The sequence below is a fragment of the Ptychodera flava genome, chromosome 1, assembly GCF_041260155.1.
Source record: "Ptychodera flava strain L36383 chromosome 1, AS_Pfla_20210202, whole genome shotgun sequence".
NCBI lineage: Eukaryota > Metazoa > Hemichordata > Enteropneusta > Ptychoderidae > Ptychodera > Ptychodera flava.
The window spans coordinates 29172916-29193827 of record NC_091928.1 but is presented as its reverse complement, the minus strand read 5'-3'; the positions used below and the strand labels follow the sequence as shown (position 1 = coordinate 29193827).

General features: G+C 39.0%; 1 protein-coding gene across 1 annotated transcript; it reads right to left on the bottom strand.

Moving 5' to 3' along the window:
• Window positions 1–1857: 1857 nt before the first annotated feature.
• Window positions 1858–20912, bottom strand: LOC139143880 (carotenoid-cleaving dioxygenase, mitochondrial-like). Its single transcript, XM_070714472.1, has 9 exons — window positions 20771–20912; window positions 19756–19889; window positions 18020–18292; window positions 15423–15564; window positions 7706–8173; window positions 6743–7003; window positions 6050–6135; window positions 5336–5447; window positions 1858–3531 (listed from the first exon to the last, which is right to left on the bottom strand). The coding sequence occupies exons 1-9, from the start codon at window positions 20859–20861 to the stop codon at window positions 3380–3382; spliced, it is 1719 nt and encodes a 572-aa protein (XP_070570573.1). The 5' UTR covers window positions 20862–20912; the 3' UTR covers window positions 1858–3379.

Here is a 20912-nt window from a genome sequence, read left to right as displayed (position 1 = left end):
GGTCGTACATTATGATACTTCGAACTCATGCAATTTGACGAGTCTGTTCCATGTCTAGGGACATGTAACATCAGGTGTACTGTAAGGGTCTATTTTGGGCCCGCTCCTTTTTTGTGCTTTACATCAAAAACGTGTTTCAATATGACATGTCTGAGACTGAGTATATGAGCCATGCAAAGTTATCTTTGTATGCTGACGATTCCAAGTTATATATATATATCCATTACTGATATGTCTGATTTCGTCAGACTGCAACGGGATATCAATCAGGCGTTAAGTGAACAAGCAAATGGAAGTTGTCATTAAATGGCATTAAAGGTATACAGTCATTTGTAATCTAAATATGCCCATATATGGTCAAATTATTGAATTACTACAGTTATTCAAAAACGGCTGTATTTAGTTTCCCCAAACTACAGCTTAATGGGCCTAATGTTTGATTCCTTGGTATTCAAAATGCCCATGTGAGGGCGCTGTTTTTAAAAAGCGGCCACCCGCTTAAAATCTGTGATTGGTTAGATTTTCTCTTGCCATGATAACTGTGGCAAATTGGAACAGGTGACAGTATACCTTTAAAGGGATACAGTCGTCGGAACTGCGCTCATAGGTCGTATGGTACCATTACCAATGTGAACACTGTATCAACTTGAAGTTAAAACATGTCTGCCATAATCTGCATCGTATAATTTAAGTGTTGCAGCTATGATGATGAGGTGCATCTAGATATCGTACACGAAATACATAGTTTGTAAACAAGAAACTCGCACAGGTGCAGTTCCGACGACTATTTCCCTGTAAATGTTATAATGTGTTCCTGTATTTCATTCACTATGAAACAAAATCATATGTCAAAATATTTCCTTACAGATGTGGTGGGCAAAGGTTCAGTCTTGAATCGTACAAACTATGAGAAAGACCTTTGAGGATTTTGTTGCATTGTGTATATCGTAGGTAATACGGTGTACACAGCAAATGTTTAATCATAAGCACCTTCTGCTCGTCACTTTGTGATTGACAGCAGTTATATGGTCAACGGCTATCTTATCGACGCCACTGACCGTGTGTACAGAAACGAACTTTTCATCAATAACGCACTTGAAACTGTAAAATAGACAGTATTTCGCTCACAACGCTGTGTCCAAAGTATTCACGATAGGTACTATGGTGGCACACAGCTATATTTATCTGCGTTGAAAAGATCTATGCCAGTTTTCTGGAGCAGTTGCTCACGTTGCTTCCATGTGTCAGTCATTCGAAACAATGAACCCGATGAAGTTAAACTGCGTTTTATACCCAAAGAATGGCTGTAGCTTTCTTGCTGTGTAGTCAATAGACCCTTTTCATAAGTATAGCGCCCTCCTGTGGCCACTGTGAATTTGAAGTCAAAGCGAGGCCACTGGGAAAACCCTCCAGCCCCTGCCCAGGGTTTTCCCCAGTGGCCTCGCTTTGACTTCAAATTCACAGTGGCCACAGGAGGGCGCTATACTTATGAAAAGGGTCAATTAGCACCAAAATGAGGCTATGATAAATATCAAAAGCAGGTCTCCATCAAAAGGCATTGTATACTGTTCTTATCCTACAGCAACCATTGTTATGAGACATGAGCAGGACTCTGCATGGGCTGAAGATCGGAATATTCATTAAAATTCTACGGATATCTTTCCGCTAACACTTTATTTAATAGACACGAGCTATTACTCAACACATCTAAAATTATCGTAACAAATCCTTCGAAAGTCGGGTAAGAAATACAGCTGCACTATAAAAACTATAGATGCAAAAAAAACACAAAATATACAAATGTGTTTACATGACGATAAAAAGGAAATTTTAGTAAGACTCGTGTAAAATGAAAACAAATTCTAAAACCGTCTGATAACAAAAAAGTATAATTGAAGACATCGATAAAAGTATGTATCTACAAAAAGTAAACATCAGATGAAATGACAAACAGTTGGTGGGAAGACGTTGCAGATACTTTCGTGAGTATGAAAGTAAAAAAAAAATATTGAGTTGTTTGAGTAAAATTTCAGATACCTTTACAAAACATTTTACACAAAATCAAAGTCGTGTAAAATAACACGAATATTTTAAGTTGAATGTACGCACCGTGACAGTTTTATTGAACAAGAAACTGGGGTTTCAAATCCTTGTTTACAGGCAGCACTGCGTGTTAAAACGATAAATGGTGGAAGTTGGTTGTAACTTGGCCATGTCTGTCAGTAGGGACCATGTTAAAGGGATCCAGTCTGCGGCTGCGCGACTTTCTTGTTGATAAACATTGCCTCTCCCCAGACATAAGTGAAGAATGCCGAGCAAATGTGAATTCAGCATTTGATGCATATTCATAGTTCACCAGTTTTTTAGCTTTTCAATCAGCGCAAGACTTTGCCAAATAAACTTTGGTCGAATCCCTTATTTTATATGAAGCTGCTTAGGCAGCGGTCACCAATTTCGGTACAATAGCCATTTTCAAATGTTGTATATGCACAACCGATATTGGGTAATATTGGGCCTAGCAACAGACGTGTTGTATGGGTCCCATATGCACAGCCGCAGACGGGACGGCGCCTCCCTTTAAAACTCAATGGTCTATTGGCATGAATACATGAAGTACACCCTCACAATATTCAAAACATTTAAATCATATACGTATCGCCCTCACTGTAAAGGGTCGCACAAATCCGGTCACGTTTTTAAAGATTGTTATTCGCCCCCCCCCCTTTTCCCGGAGTGGTGAAAACGAAATGATGGTCAAATCTGAACTGTAAAATTCGATAAAAAACTTCATTACAGGCGGTATGCACCTCAAACCTGACCTTAAAATTTTGCTCAAACTTTCCACAGAGTTGACGAACTTCCGATTACGTTAAGTGAAATTTGAGAATGAAAAGCACTGAGGTCACTGTACAACTTTTGGCTCCAGAGAAACAAATGACCCAAACATTATCCCAACATTATGAGGTGAATCCTCCACCAAGTTTCTGTGCTACCTCTTGTGGGGGTTGTTTTGACGCTCATTAAGTAAATTAAATTTATGTGGAAATCGAAAAGTTTATTCCCCCCCCCTAGTGAACAAACACGGGGATTAAGGCTATTTTGAATTAAGGTGTCGGTAATATTGCCTTTCTAGTACCAAACTTTTCATGGTTACTTCTGTTTTTATATTTTATTCGGAAAGGGAATTGTTGGAAGTTTCCTGGATGGTAGTTTGAGCAAAAGTTCAAGTCACTGAGACCTGTTTGTTTTGAGGCGCGCGTCACCTTAAAATACATTTACATCTGTGCGTGCACAGACAGCGGTATTTCCGGAATCAAATGGTGCCCGGCCGTAACGATAAAGTTGAATAAAATATGTTATCTTCCGGGTCAGTTGTCAATCAGACGTTTGGTAGAAACAGTCCATGGGTACCGAAAGGAATTTGATGGTCGATCTCGGCTCGTCCAATCTCTGTGAAATCTTTCCCATCTAGAACAACCAGGAAGTTTGGTTTGTCGGGATCGCTGTTGACGACCGCAGACAACACTACTCCTGCAATCAAACACATATCATAAGTTAGATAGAATGGCCTATTTTCATGTGTTTATATATATATATATATATATATATATATATATATATATATATATATATATATATATATATATATATATATATTATATATATATATATACATACACACACAATGTATACAATGTGCCTCCGGTTATCACCATATGCTTTATGGCAATCTCTGAACTTGGGCACAGAGAGTACGGTCCACATATATATATATATATATATATATATATATATATATATATATATATATATATATATATATATATATATATATATATATATATATATATATATATATATATATATATATATATATATATATATATATATATATATTTATATATATATATATATATATATATATTGCAAGCAGGCCATTCTGACTAACTTATGTTGCAAGCAGGACTTCTCCGAAGGCCATATTCTTACTCTGAAATATAGGAGGACTAGATTTACCTTGACACTGCATGTCGGCGATCGACACAATAGCGCCGTTCAGGGCATACGATGGAGTTGACTGACCTCGTATCAACAAATGATGAATGCGATTTTTCGCGTACACATTTCATTTGCTCTTTTCGCTGTTGAAGTGATTCAGTCAGATTTTCAGTCGGCTTTTTTGTTTGAAAATTACAAAAACCACTCTTATCTTTTTGGTTTATGAGTCATGTATTTGAAAATTTTCTTTAATATGAGTTTTTTTTTCTCAACAAGGTATAAGTTTTAACTTGAGGCGTGATAATCAAAAGTTTGTTGACACCAATCGAGTGTTCAACACAATGGGTGAAAACCGGCGGAGAATTTTCCTGCTCGCCTTTGTTTTGATACAAATAGCATTGAAAGTGCATTCAGGGAATTACTGAATAAATTGTGGTCTTTGTTCACAATTAATTGCGAAGCTTCTCCAGTTTTAACATGGTCGGCTGAAATCTGAAAGGCGGTGTTGTATTGTAGACATGGCTATTTGTAATCAGCTCAACAGACTGCCATAAATGTAGACACGAATTTCATTAATTAGCAAACTACTTTGAGTGTTCCGCATGAGAAACACAAGCCGGTCTGTTAACAGAATTAACATCACAAAGTAAAGTGTTTGCTATAACATTCTAATAATATTTTAACCATTTGAGCACCAAAGTCAGTTTTTGTTGCCTATATTAAAATATACACCAGTCAATTTTTTTCTAATGTTTGCTGAAATGTTCATAAAAATCTGGAGCCAATAAAATGTGATGTTCATCTGGTCCAAAACTGTCAAAAAATTCCAGAAAAATTCACAAAATTGGTAAAATGTTGCACAGTATGATTTTGATGGGAAAAACTGCAGTGCTCATAGGGTTAAATATTTTGAACTACAATTTAAAATGTATCGTACCAGACCGGTCAGAACGGATACGTGTCAGCAACTGTAGGCATGGAACACATGCTTATCAGGAGTAATTCATTTTTGTGAAATATGAAAAAATCTGATTTTTGTGTTATTGATTGATATGCCTCGGGAGCTGCTAAAATCTAATCAACGCTTGAGGGCGCCTACTTGGAAGGTCTATGACGCTTTCCTCCATTTTCGAGTAGCTCCATTTTCGAGTAGAAGACGTTCGGCTTTGTAGCAGCACGAATTGATTTACCGAGTGCACCTTTCAAAGGGAAACAAACGACTAACATCAGGGTAGATGGTCTATATCAAAGGCAGTAATTCCGAACCAAGGATGGGAGACTACGACTTTAATGGCTCAAGCTGTCACAAGGATCACAACTGGAAAAGGCCACTTACCATCGTCTTCGCAGACGGCAGAGGGCGCCTCAACAAACACCGGCTCTGATGGAACAAAGCCCTCTTCGGTCCAAGATTTGTACGTTTTGTTTTTCACGTCAACTTTGATTAACTAAAATGAGAAAGAAACATATTTTTGTAGTGTGAGTTGTAACATGCATAGAATTCTCCTCATGTCGAATGCTGTAATTGGACAATATTATCGTCCACGCTGATTGGCCGACAAAGTTTCAACGAACAAAATACATGGCGCTCAGAGAGAGGCTCAACTTTATTTCGAACGTTCTTTCCACAACGCCATGAATGTTTCGGTCTGTTAAATTCTCTGCAAATGACTTTACAAGATGTGTTTAATTTACTTTCGCCCTTGTGACCGATTGATGTTGGACTGGCCCCTCAGTCGCTTGGTTTTTCTCGGCAGCACTTACTGGCAGTTGGGCCATCGCGTTCACCCAATCTGTACGCAACAACCTACCACTTGGCTCGACAGTCTGCTGAAGTGAAGTCCTTCAATTTATTCTGCTTAGATCATGCTATCCCCACAGACGTAGAGCAAGTCTAAATTGTTGTGACTGCGCTGGTCATCTTCAATGATTAAATTTGACCGTGATTTGGTCAAGGTCATGAGCGACACAGCTGGCCGTGACTCTCCCTATTGGTGGCAAAGCTATGAAGCGAGAAGCTTGATGTAATTAGCGTGACACAATGACTTACCCCCTGACAATCTCCACGTACAGCGTAGATGTACTGATAAGGTTTGCCGTTATAACTGCCATAGTTAATCTGAGGCATCTCAAAGCCTGAGGGGAAATAAGACAGAATGATCGTAAAATTGTGAAAAAATCTGCTTAGCGACAGTCTCTTTGGAAAAGTACAAACAGTTGGTAAGTATTCTGGTAAACTAAATAAGCCCCCCCGGGCGAGGCTGGATGTTGTTGCTGATGTGCAGCGTTGAATAAGCTGTTTCTCTGATTGGTCAATTGTCACTATTCACAGCGACTTAGGGAGTCTATTTGTATTGTTAAGATTCAGCTACCCAATAGGTAAGAACTTATTCAATGCTGTACATTAGCCCGGAAGTTGCAATTGTAGAGTTCACATGGACCAAAATCAAACAAAAAACCAAAGGAAATCAAAACGTGCCTAACTCTGATCAATTAACGTGGACACAAACCAAGCTATATGCATTTGACATGAAACGAAAATATCTCGATCTAAATGAGAAATTTTATCTCAGTATGTACTCCATCGCAAATGTAAATTATTCATCTACAGTGATTGGACAACTCGTATGACATCATACAAATTGCCATAAACGTCACTTGCATTTGCATGTAGGTTTAGAAACCCCATGGAGTAGCAGCCCCCGAGCATCAAAGGAGCAAGAAAATCGCCACGCATACGTACCTTCGCTACTCAACTTTTCAGGGGTGCAGAACACGGTACCGCTCCTCGATATTACAGCTGTACAGGTCGTGTTTGGCAGTGTCACTAGGTTGTCTGACCGACGATCAGTACCCTGGAGCACAAAATGGTCATTTATGCACAGTATTAGACTTGTCAAAATAAACCGATTTATTTTAAGGCAGTTTGCTCCTCGAAAGTTAAAGATTTGAACTCCTGACCAAACGTTCCTCCATAAAAACTTTAAACATTCCCTCACCAAATTAAGAATTTAAAATAATCAGGTGTCATCGTGCAAAATTCGGTACTATAGAAAGCCATTTTAATACCTAACTTCGGCCGATATCACAAATTAAAGATGGCCACTACACCTGTGTTAACTATATTGGGAAAAATAAAATTTTCAAAAAACGAAGACAGTGAAAATGTATCTGACTTCAGGAGCTTTAAAATGACCCCCACAAGTGGTAGATCAGGTTCAAAAATACTTGTAAAGTCCGAATATTTGTCCCGGAACCGCGTTAGCAGCATCTCCACTGTATGTTTGTTTCAGTGTTTCTTTTTTTTTTTTTGCAAGTCCAAAAGAGTACTACTGCTCACTTTAGGAAATAGGTCTGTCGTTAATCGTGTAAATAAATGACTGAGATCACTTCGATGCCATCGCGATGAGTAAGAAGAATCTCGTAGTGCGGTCATTTTTTGTCAGACAGTGAAATTATGCCTCGCCATTTTCCACAAACAGTTGCTTCACGGTAGCACGTTGGTTTAAAGTATATGAACGATCAGTACTTCCATGGCCCGGTTCCATGGTGATAAAATGTCAAAAAGTCGTCATACTGAGCACATAATACCGTCAAGGTCAGGGTGGCAATATAGAAGGGCAAGTCTCTCATGATGTTGCTAAAAGAATGCGACTAAATCTCCCTGATTGCGACCGATGCAACTTCTCGCGATGAAATCAATTGCCTGGAGTTCTCCATACCTTGTCAACGTTTAATGGCAGCACAAAGCGTCTCCCTTCTACCCCACTTGAGGGCGACAATCCTTTTCTGAGACTTTCGAGGTAACCCCGCCTGATCACCTCCGTGCTATCATAACAGCAGAGATCGACGACCACGTGACCGTCCTCTTCGTATGCGTTGATTTGATGGAAGAACAAGAAAGCGTTGGCGGCGTACTTTGTTGCGACGTGCTCCCCCGTTAGGCGGTCGACCAGGTGGAAGAGTGTCTTCTTCCTGGGCCGATATTCTAACCAGTCGTCGACAGATTTTCGGCGGATGCCACTGGTCACCGTCTTGAGAACATTGATGAAGAGAGGCTGTTCCACGAAGACGATGTAGTTCTCTGTCATACCGAAGCTGTGGTAGTAGGACGGGTTTCTGTGGCTGGCCAGTATGCTGCACAGGACGGACCACCTCCTCTTGTCTGGTGCACCTTCAAAGAATCAATAAAGTTAGTATACGCCTCGAAAGTGAAAGCCGTAAACTTTTTATGCTCAAACTTTTCTCTAAGAAACGTCCAATTATTCTCTTACTAAACCTCGAATAAAAATCAGGGGTCACCGAGCAAACTTAAATCCAAAATGGCCGCCAATATTTTTGTTAACTTGATGGGAAAAAATAAAATTTTCGATTTCCGAAAAACTAAGACAGTGAATTTGTTCTTCCACCAAGAGCTTCAAAATGAACTCCCCATATGTTGTAGGCTAAAACAGTACTGAAAAAATTGAGAGCCCTCATATCTGTCCCACGGCGCATTCTCCATAAATAAACAGGAAACATTCGCATATTTTCATCGAACCAAACAGAACCGAAAAATGCTTATTCGTAGATGGTTATATTCGCGTTAGAAAATTATGACACATATCATTATTATATACAACCCTTACAAGCAAGCCTTGCCACTTCGATGCCTGGTATGCATGTTTTTTTACACACACTAAACGTTTTCATATCATTAACAGGAAGGAACTTAATGACTGGATTGTTTGTAATCGGGTCGTAAAGACATTAATTTGCACCCCAGACCGGTGATAGTAATCTGTCTCAAGGCTTACATGTCGGGTATATTTCGGTGTCAGTTTTCTGTTATTTATCCAGAACAAACAATCCAGTCATTAGATCCCTTCCTATTAATGATATAAAAACGTTAAGTGCGTGTTAAAAACATGCATACCAGGCATCGAAGTGGCAAGGCTTGCCTGTAAGCGCTGTATGTATGCCGACGACCAGACTCTCCTTACATCTGGCATTTTAGTAGCCGATGTTAATCAGTCGCTCCAAAACGACGCCTCTTCAGTGAACGATTGGGTAATTAACAATGGCATGGTCATTAATGAAGGCAAATCGAAAGCCATGTTGGTTGGATCTCGCCAAAAATTAAAATGTGCAGATACAATGGGTGATAGACTTGATATTGCCATTAATGAGTGTAATATCTCTTGTGTTTCATTTGAGAAGATTTTAGGTGTTACATTGGACAATGTTCTTACTTAGGAATAATAATGATAATAATATTTATTGCTTAAAAACGCCTTCCATGTAAAAGACATCTCAAGGCGCATTACATTTCAGTTATAAAAATAGAGCAATGGAAAATGGTTAAAAATCACACAAGTAACTCTCTTTAAAAAGGTAAGTTTTTAAATGAGACTTAAAAACGTTAAAATTATCAACACATCGGAGTTTCGATGGCAGCCTGTTCCACAGCCGCGGAGCACAAACAGAAAACGACCTATCACCGTAAAACACAGTGTTAGCGATCGGCTGGTGTAAACTGATCGCTGCACCATCAGCAGTCGACCGAAGAGAGCGCCCCAAATTACGAACGCATACAAGCTCTTTTATGTATCTCGGCGCCGTATCGTTTAAAGCCTTGTACGTTAAGCATAAAATTTTAAATTCTGTTCGCTTATAAATAGGTAGCCAGTGTAAACTACGTAGTACTGGTTGAATGGGATCTGCTTTCTTTATTTTTAGTACTAGACGCGCAGCTGAATTTTGTATCAGTTGTAACTTCCTAATTTGATAATTAGGAAGGCCAAACATTAACTATTACAGTAATCGAGTCTTGATGTAACCAACGCATGTACTAATTTTTCTGCAGAACTTGTATCAAGAAGATTACGGATTTTTCCAATTTTCCATAAAGCAAATGAAGCAGACTTACATAAATTTGTGATATGAGCTGACATAGATGCTGTTGCATCAAGTGTAACACCAAGATCACGAACTACAGGGGATGAATGAACGCTAACTCCCCCAACCCGCAGATCACAAGCACGTGGTTGACCTCCATCACTAAATTTCGACGAGAATCTAATCACCTCAGTCTTGCCATCATTCAGAGCCAACAAGTTGGCAGACATCCACTGTCTGATTTCTTCGATACAGTTCTCAATTTTAGCTGTTGGTGTGGAGACACGGGAGCAAGTAATGTACAGTTGGGAGTCGTCAGCATAGAACATGGATTCTAAACCATGCTTTTCTATGATGTCCTCGAGGGGTGCTGTATACAAACTAAAAAGCACAGGTCCAATGACAGATCCCTGAGGAACACCACAGTCAAGCGACTGTGCTGTTGACACCACCGACCCAACACACACCCTCATTGTCCTGTCACTTAGATAGGAAATGATCCATTGTAAAACAGTACCATCAATTCTGAACCTGCAACGTAACCTGTGTATTAAAATGTTATGGTCGATGGTGTCAAAAGCAGCAGAAAGATCCAAGAGAATTAAAATGACATCACTTCGCCGATCTAGAGCACACAGCACATCATTGTGCACTCGAAGGAGAGCAGTTTCAGTGCTGTGACCCTCTCGGTAAGCAGACTGACACTTCGCATATAAATTATTATTACATAAATATGAATTAATTTGAAGAAGAGCTGCCTTTTAAATAAATTTGGAAATAACTGTTAAATTAGAAACTGGTCTGTAGTTGTTAAGAGAATTCTTATCAAGACCAGGCTTCTTTAAAAGTGGACGTACAATTGCAGATTTACATGAATGAGGGAATTCACCTGTCGCAAACGAAGAATTAATTATAAGTGTTACAGTTGGAGCAACTTGATGCAAGCACTGCTTAATCAATATCGTAGGTATGGGATCTATTTTCGAGGATTTTGCTGGTACAGAATGAATAAGCTTTACAACGTGTTCAACAGTCAGTGGATCAAAGGAACTCAAACTGAAGCTTGAATTAATGACAGGATCAGTCGGTTGAACATAAAGTAAAGTCTCACGGATCTTTAAAATCTTTGCGCGAAAGAACTTGACAAAGGTGTCCGGCAAGGTGGATGGATCAAAGTCCGGGACGATCGAAGACAGGGCGCCTTTTGTGCCAGTGATACTATCGATGATGCGAAAAGGCTTTTGGTGTCAGCGCCAACAATACGATCAAGATGGTAGGTCGCGTGTGCATTACGAAGTTTAACTGTACATTCACTTCTGGCTGATTTGAAGATTTGTTCATGAACCACAAGTCCGGATTTACTCCATCGTCTCTCCAATTGGCGCAGATTTTGACGTGACTCAATCAGTTCTACTGTGAACCACGGAGCCCGCACTTTATCTAAGAATTGTTTTTTCACGACTGGAGCAAGTTCATCAATAACTGAGGTTAAAGCACTGTTATAAGCATTGACAAGATCAGTCGGACTGCAGCAAATGTCAGACGTGATCGATTGCATCGATGACTTGATTTTCTGTTGAAGATCACTTACATTTATATTTGCAAGATTTCGAGAAGACCTGGTAGTTTTTCAGCAGACGGGGTCGCGTAAACGCTACGGAAAAATGAAGAGAGGCATGGTCGGATGGTAAGAGCCAATCAGATTCTATATCGGTAGCGCATGGGTCAGCTGCCCTGGTGATAATCAGATCTAGGGTGTGGCCTTTAGAATGTGTTGGACCAATTACGAGTTGTGTCAAGCCAAGAGAGTCAAGTAGATCAACAAACTTTACAGAACCAGCATTAGCAGGATTGTCCACATGAATGTTAAAATCTCCAAAAATAATCAACCTCCCTTGTGAGTAAATCACACTCTCCAATAAGTCAGCAAATTCATAGAGAAAGTCGTTAAGAGAACCCTTTGGTGGACGATAGACAACGATTAGTCGAATCAGGGATGACGAAAAGATGAGGTTGCCGTCGATGACATTAAAAGACTTGAAGGGCATAGTCTTGTTGGGAGTAAACTTCAAATTGGATCTATGAATAATAGCTACACCTCCTCCCTTCTTGTTTAGGCGCGGCACATGATATAGAGTGTAACCAGTAAGAAATGATGAAAAACGCGATACAATGCTACCATCAGAATCTTTGAACCATGTTTCAGTCAACGCAAAGACGTCAGTTCGGTAATGTAGTAGGGAGTCAGAAACAGATTGTAACTTATTTTCTGCAGAGCGGGCATTCCAAAGAGTAAACTTGACATTCCGTGATTTCGATGTTGAAGATTCTGTACGCACAGTAATGAGATTTGATGGATTTATCCCGCGCACGTAGGGTTGACGTTGGAAAACATTAATCACACTTCTTATGCATTCACTGCTGGTCTCAACAGGTGTGCTGTGACAGGGGTTTACCAGGGTAGTGCATACATCATTAGAATAAAAATTCTTGCGAATGCCAGCTCTCTTCCCTCTGTGCGTGGGTTTTCTGCCATGTAACCCACATGATTTAATTACCTTCCAGACAGGCATTGGCAATCTCTCATTGGTTGGCAGCGTCTTCAGCAGGTGTAACAAACGATTATACTGCATAGTTGAGATTATCCTATGAAAGCGAAGAACTGAACAGTAAAACGTGGTACTGGTAATGGTGGCGGAGACTCTGGCAAACAAACAGCAAACAGAAAACTCCAGGCAAACAAAACAGCATAACCTTACGAAAACCACGACTCAGTCAGGACCAACTGCGATCAGTAGATGTTCATGAATGAGTAGACAATAACTTAGACAACTCCGATGAATTAAAAGCACAAAAAATTAACAAAACCCAGGAGGTCTACGTGGAGGCTGCCAACGTGGCGCACTCCGAACTTCGAAGACAAACATATTGACGATTTATGTCTCACTCTGAGTAAAAGAATCGGTTTACTTCGAAGATTATTCAAATTCATTCCATGTCATCTTAGAAAAGTTCTGTATTATGGTTTAATTCAGTCAGCTATTGATTACTGTTGTGTAGTTTGGGGAAATACAACTTTAAAAATATCGAGAAAGTGTATAAGTTACAGAAAAGAGCACTGAGAGTTCTTCTAAATGTTGATTTTAATTCCTCAACCGTTTCACTCAATGAAGCAGCCAAATGAATGTTTTTTCCGTTAAACAACGCATCTTTTATTTTACATGTGTTTTAACCTATAATTGTCTTCTGAATACTGCACCAACGTATCTCTCTGAGAAATTTGTGCCTTTAAATGATGTTCATGGTTACCAGACACGTTCTGCTGCAACTCATAAATTGCTACTCCCTCAATTCCGTACACAAACAGGCCAGAGGACGTTCTCTATGCGTGCCTCAAGTTTCTGGAACTCACTTCCTGATGATATTCGGTGCAGCCACAATGTTGAAATTTTTAAAGCTCGGCTGAAATGTTTTATTAGGGATAATATTGATAAATAGAACTTTTGTTTTTTATTCTCTTTGCTTTGTTGATTTTTTAAATATTTTATCTATATTTTTATTTTGTCTGCTATTTGACTTCATTGTTTTTTTAACACTTATTGGATTTTAATTCTGTGTGTTTAATTAGGACCCCATGGGAGATTACAGCCTTATTGGGTAATTTTAACTCGATTTGAGCATGTAAATGGGTAATCCTTTAAAGTGAAATAAATAAATAAATAAATAAATAATACACTGGTACGTGGATTTACGTGCCTGTGCAAAGCTATGGGGAAAAGCGCCCTCACATCCAGGCAATTTCAAGTTATATGCCCCGGCCCGGTGTCCATATTTTGATGTGAATACAGTTAGCTGATTATTTGTCACGTGATTTGTATCGTCTTCTGAAGAGCCGTAGACCGATTGGTACGTTCAAAAATATGCAAATATGATCAGGTAGAATGCCAACACGTTGACAACCTACCATCACAACAGCGATGCCAAGTGTTCGTCTTCAGTCACACTGCACTACTCGGGCCTACATCTTGCCAAAAGTTCAGATAAAAACCAATACGCCCGACTACCGAATAGTTGCTTCAGATTGAATTATATTCTGCCCCTCTCTAGCTGCCTTTATACAATGAAATAATTCAGTTTCCGTGTTTGGGTAGAATGCGCGTGCGTACAGGACAGATATTCGGACTCTTAAAAGTTTTGCAATAATTTTTTGGTGTACCCCTTCTGGAGGTTCATTTTGATATTCATGAAGTACTAAAATTTTCACCGGGCGACGTTTATAATCTCAATTTTTTATGTTTTCTCATAGGGTAGAGGGACGGCGACCATTTTGAATGTCATGAATAGGTAAATATTAGGTAATTTGCTAGGTAAGAACCAAAATTTGCACCGTACGCGTGATGCCCAACTTTTTTCCTGATTTCGAAAGGTAATGATTTCAAGTTTCCTTACACTGTTGCGAGGTTCTTCCTACCTTAAAGCATCTATTTTTTACATCCATGCTTAAAGGTATAGGATAAAGCCCGAGTACGAGGGCTCTTCTTGTATATAAAGTCCAACCCAACGATAAAATGTCGAGGCCGCAGGCCGAGACATTTATCGTAGGTTGGACTTTATATACCAGAAGAGCCCGAGTACGAGGGTTTTATCCGACTTAAAAACTATCGCCCCTAACTGATATATTTTCGTTTTCAATGTGTTTACGTCAACCGTCCCCTTTGTCAATGTAACATGTTTAGGATATGAATTAAAACTTTTATTTGTGAAATAGCTTCTAATGTAATGGAACATCCTATAAATGCCCTAGGGCACATTATATAAATGCCCTAGGGCACAGCAGATTTTGTGTTGCAGCTGGTTTCCGCTGTGTTACCAAATTTGAATATTAAAACGTACCAGATGTCTACAGAATATGACATGTTCACTTTTGATTGGACAGTACTTTACTACGGCGCTGTCATTCGTTTCTGGAATTTGGTGACCAAGGCTTTACGAGTAAATAAAACACCCTGAATTGAGCACTCTGATTGGTCAATTAACAGTAGATAGTTTTTAAGGTATAAAGTCACCTGTAATCTAAATATGGCCATATATGGTTAAAGGGGCGTTCCTTGGCATTCGAAATGCCCATGTGAGGGCGCTGTTCTGAAAAAGCGGCCACCCGCTAAAAGTCTGCGATTGGTTAGATTTTCTCTTTCAATTGTAAGTGGCAAAACTGGAACAGGTGACTGTATACCTTTAATACATTCTTGCTCCGATATTTTGTTTTTCAGAGCGCGCTGCATATAAACTGGCAAGACGCGGGAATTTTCTTCGGTTACTTTTCAAAACACTACATACAGACTGACAAGATGGCGAGCGGCTGCAGCTCTCTCGATGAACCAATCATTTTTGCCGCTTTCATGTCCAAAATTACAGTTATCTCCGATTTGTTCGTAAAATGATGACTCCGGATATCGGTGATTCCATTTTCGTTATACATATGAAAATACAGTCAGTTCATTTTATGGAAAATACTTTCCGTTGATTTTTATAATGCGGACACTTACCATCGGTCGGTGGCTCGATCTTCACGATGTTGTACTTGCAACGAACGCCAACGGAAGACCCCAAGTTAAAGTGAGTGCCATCTTCTGTGCAGTGTGGATGAGCCGTAGCCGTGTTCACGGCAACATATTTGCTAATATTGATCTAAACGGAAAGCGACAGTCGACAAAGACATGTTAACTTTCTTTTAACTTTTTGCTCATTAAAATTTCATGCACAGTTTGAAGGCGAACAAGCTTTGAGTGGGACGGGCCCTCCTGTCAATATTGAATGCCGCAATGCCATTGTCACATTAACCTTGGCCTCTGAAGATACTTTTTCCATTCAGGAGATAATAGACTAAAAGAATAGAATAGCATAAAAAAGAATAGAACAAAATATACAGTTTGATGACCGTCGGTTTGAAAATTTACTTACCTTCAAACAAACAAAGAAATAAACAAGACACGATCTCCATAAAATTAAACAAGTAAATAACTGAAACACAAATCTTCAAACAACGTAAATAAGAAATAAATAACTATTCAGCTAATCTAAATTAAAAATAAAAAAACGAACGAAGAGAATGTCGACAAAACGACAGCGATTGTAGATGAACCACAGATAAAATCAGATTATGCTATAGAAAATTAAGTTGTGATTATTGACATTTATATTGTAGGCAAGGACAAAATTATTTTGTGACGCTTTGTTCTTGATCATGGTAATCTAAAGTTGCCAAATCCTGTCGATGAGACTATTTCATGAAAGTCGTTGAACCATGGAGGTAGTCTCTACCTCCATGGTTGAACAGAGGAGGAAAAACGTCTGGAAAACTATGTCTCATCTGTCATGTATTTCATCCATGTACAACATTTTCATCAATTTCCCTGGATTTATCAATTATTTTCTCAGTCTGTCTCTGACATGTTAAAGGGAGGGGGTCATCCCGACTGCGGTTGTGCGTATGGGACCTATACAAAGGGTCTGTTGCCATGCACATCGTATCCAAACACCCACCATGCATATTCCATCATCCCTTGATGTCAAATTTTTTACCAGATATGAACTGAAAATGCTCACGTGTTTCATTATTATTGCAGTTATGTGTAAATTTGAACCTTTGGCACATGTTTGCAAGTTCATTGAAAGTATTATGATCAACATAATGAACAATATTCACCGCCGATTAACTCTAAAAGATCATGAAGTATACAAATACGTAATTAGCTAGAATAAAAATACCTTCTTTGACTGCTGTCATTGTACCACCACTTTATATAGCAAGTGTAATTACCTTTAGCCAAGTCCTTCAAGCCATATATGCCAAACTGTGAAAGCTCATTAGATATGCAAATTATAAATTGGCTGACATGAAAACGTGAAATTACTTTTAATATTGTTTCAACCTTGTATAATCATCAATGTACACAGCATGTTTTGCCAACTTTGATCAAGTAAATCCCAGTATATATCCCTAATTAGAAAAGATCATTGAAAATGCAAATTACGAATTGGCTGAAGGAAAAATGCTTAATGACTTTCAATAATGTTGTATCATAGTATCTTTAATGTATATAGCAAGTTTCATCAACTTTGGTCCAGTCAATTCAGATATATATCCCTAATTAGCAAAGTTCATTAAATATGTAAATTAGGAATTGGCTGAAGTAAAAATGCTTAATGATTTTCAATAATGTTGTATCATAATATCTCCAATACATGTAGCAAGTTTTGTCAACTTTGGTCAAGTCAATTCAGATATATATCCCTAATTAGGAAAGTTCATTAAATATGCACATTAGGAATTGGCTGAAGTAAAAATGCTTAATGATTTTCCGATAATATTGTATCATAGTATCTTCAACACATATAGCAAGTTTCGTCAATTTTGATCAAGTCAATTCAGATATATATCCCTAATTAGGAAAGTTCATTAAATATGCAAATTAGCAACTATCTTTCATGTCACCCCTTAATGGTTCCCACTGCTGATATATCTTGGTGTGATCAACATTTGTAGCAAATCTCATCAAATTGTGTGTAGTTGTTTTTAATGTATATCCGTTTTTTCTAAAATCATTAATTATGCAAATGAGCAAAAAGTATGCAAGCCACACCCACCAAAAACTAATCAGTTCTTGCAATTTGCTAACTAAGTCTATGTACCAGAGTTGATTTTGATCTGATGAGCCGTTTTTGAGATATCGGACCACCAGACAGACAGACAGACAGACAGACAGACAGACAGACAGACAGACAGACAGACATCGCTGCGACATATGCTCACGTGTGTGAACACGTGAGCAAAAAATGGCAGCTGTACCGAAACTGGTGACCGTGGCCGAGGCCGCTTCATGTATAATAAGGGACGCAACCTAAGTTAATTTGACAAAGTCTTTCAGTGCTTGGAATTCTGCAAAACGGGTGAACTATGGACATTCTTCAAGTGTTGAATTTGCTTCGCATTTGCAAGACACCCATTGCAAATTCCTGTAAAGAAGCGATGTTTATCAATAAGAAGTTCGCGCAGCCGCAGACGGCACAAAAATGAACTCTCCCTCCCCCTTTGCCACACTTGCCGCCACACCACACAATCGAAGATGCACATACTTATCACCTTATCATCTTTTGTAGAATCTAGAGTCTCTTTGTTGATTTTTCTGATGTACTGAGATTCCGACAGCGCAAACAGCTCGTCGCCTCGGTGCATAAAATTCACCATACAGTTGTCGCCAGGCGTTGGCACTTGAAAGTGGGACGCCATTCTCTGAAAAATATTCCTACACGGATCGGGATGGCCGATCGTGCCGAATTCGGTGCAGACGATCCTGTTCGCCGCCATGTTTTTGTTGTAGCTGTCGCTTCGAAGAAATTGACTCTGGTATGTAACCTTTTTTGGAACATAGAAAAAAATGTTGCCTATTAGACAAACTGAAATTTGGTCCGTGATTTCAGCAAATTTAGTTCTACCATGGTTCTACAACTTTACTTTTTTAAGGTAGTATGCACCTCGAAAGTGAAAGACTTAAACTTTTGCTTAAACTTTCCTCAATGAAACTTTCAGCCATTCTCTTACTAAATCAAGAATAAAAATCCGGGGGTCACCCTGCAAATTTTGGTGCTAGAGAAACAAATAACCCAAAATTTACCAATATTAAAAATTCAAAATGGCCACCATCCCTGTGTTAACTCTATGGAGAAAAAAAATGATTTTTTTTATTTTCGAAAAACTAAGCCGGTGAAAAGTTTTCTCACACCAAAAGCTTTAAAATGAACCCCCACAAGTGGTATATCGGAAAAAAAAATTGTAAAATTTTGAGAGTCCGAATGTCTGTCCCCGAGGCACGTTCTACCTTAAATGTGCCCTTTTCAATCCCTGGTTCTCGCATTTAGTGGACGTGTGGAGTGCTCGTTAACACTTTGTCAATCTTTTGTTCTCCATCGAATTTTTTGACAAATAAATTTCATGTAAGACAAATCTGACAACAGTAAAGGCACTGTTCGCGATCCCAGTAAGGAGATTATGCAGGTGTGATAACCTTTTGTTTTCCATTGAAATTGTATTCTGGTGGGGTAAATTTTCTGATGAGACAATCTGGTGCCAACACAGGCAGGAGGTGTTGCAGTGTGTATCAAGGAGCACATACACCGGCCACACGGCCATTCTTACTGAAAAATTCTTCTATTGTATTTTGGTCGAATCAAATGAGTTGCGAATAATTCCGATACTCAAAATGCATTTGCTTCATAAAGACGAAAAGTAATTTTCCGTAAAGTATCTCTTTTAGTCCTCAATCCCTGGTTCTTTTATTAGTGGTTGTTGACAATGACTGTTTATTCAAGTCTTTTGTTCTCCTTCACAAGTTGTGCACAGTAAGTCAATGTGCTCAAAGATAAAACTTACAAAAAAAACTGCCCCTTTAACTTCCATGTGATGCACAGAAGCAGTAGGGATGAAAAATATGTATAAACGTCATCGACTTTACTGTAATGTTAGACTTGGTTCAAGTAGGTAATTTAAAAAAATAAATCATTTATAATAGTTTCTCTCGTGTCTCTCCTATTTCATACAAACCTATCCGGAATTTGGCAGCTCACGCCAGGTTTTCCCAGCGATTGAATGCGTCACGTTTGAGTCTGCGCAGTAGTGAGTTAGTTTCTGCCGGATTCATATGTGATTCCGGGTGAAACTCCGCTGTATAGCGTTCACTCCACTCATCGCGTTCACCCTACTCATCGCGTCCACTCACGCGCGCGTTTCACATGAAAGCAGAATACAAATCATTGCGTTCACTCCACTCAAACATTCACAAATCACAGACTTGAACCAAGTCTACTGTAATGTGTACTCGCCTGTCCATCCTTTATGTGGTATCTGTGCAACAGCGCCATCCCGTCGAAAAGGTGCCGGAATGAATCTTTGCCAATTTCGAATAGGCCAGGTCCATTTCTATATAGACTTCCTTCTATCCATTTAGGAATTTCACCTTTACCAAAATAAGGAACAAAAATAAAATTTTCCGTTCAAATATCATTGAGTATGACAGGTTTATAATCGTTGAACCGCTCTCTCCAACTCTGCTGTTTTGTTTGTGAGAGACGAGTGCTGGCCTGCAACGTCTCGCTAGCTGAAACGACATTGGTTCTACGTTTAACACTCACTTTGTGAGAATTCATAGACTGATTGAATAGAGAAATACCGGTATGGGACCTAGCCACAGCAACTACAAAGTTAAAAATACCACACGAAAGACAGTATTCATTCGCACCAAATCGTGCATTCAAATTAAAATTAACGTACTAAGTCAAAGAAGTTGCCTCTTTAACACCTGCGACGAAAGGGGCGTGTTATATCACCTCCTTACTGGTTGTGCAATTTATAGACAACACTAAAAACTAAAAAAATATCTGAAAAGGATAAGGTGTACTGCTGGGTCACACTGATTCCACCGAAAAAGAACTTCAACCTGGGGTACGTTTAGACTCAACATATAAAAACTTTAAGATTTCACCCCTTTACCCTGGCAAAGTAACTTTCTTTCCTTGTGCCGTTGAGCTAAAAGTTTAATTTCAGGATTACAGCTAAAGGCAAGGTGAGACGTTTGGTCATCCAATACGCTCCTCCAATCTGTCCTCCTTCTTGGAAACGTGTGGTTATCCGATACCCTCCTCCAATTTATGGAAACGAATACTCTAAAAGCTTAAGAGACTGGTACGATTAAAATTTAAAATTAACATATCTCACTCTCTTTCTGTGGTCAGATTTCAGCATAAAATAAAACAAATGCTGTTGTCGTGGTGAATACACACAAAGCTAAAGGGAAGTTCAGAGCTCCACTTTGTGTCAACAGACCATGGATCTTCTTACCTCGAATCTTGGTTTGTCTCGGCTCTGGCTGTTCTTCCTGCACCGACTCCCAGAACACTCTAAGATCCGGTTTCTCTGTTTCCACAGACATTGTCGTTTCCAGCACTATGAACAAGCGATTTTGAAGAAAACAAGAAATTGT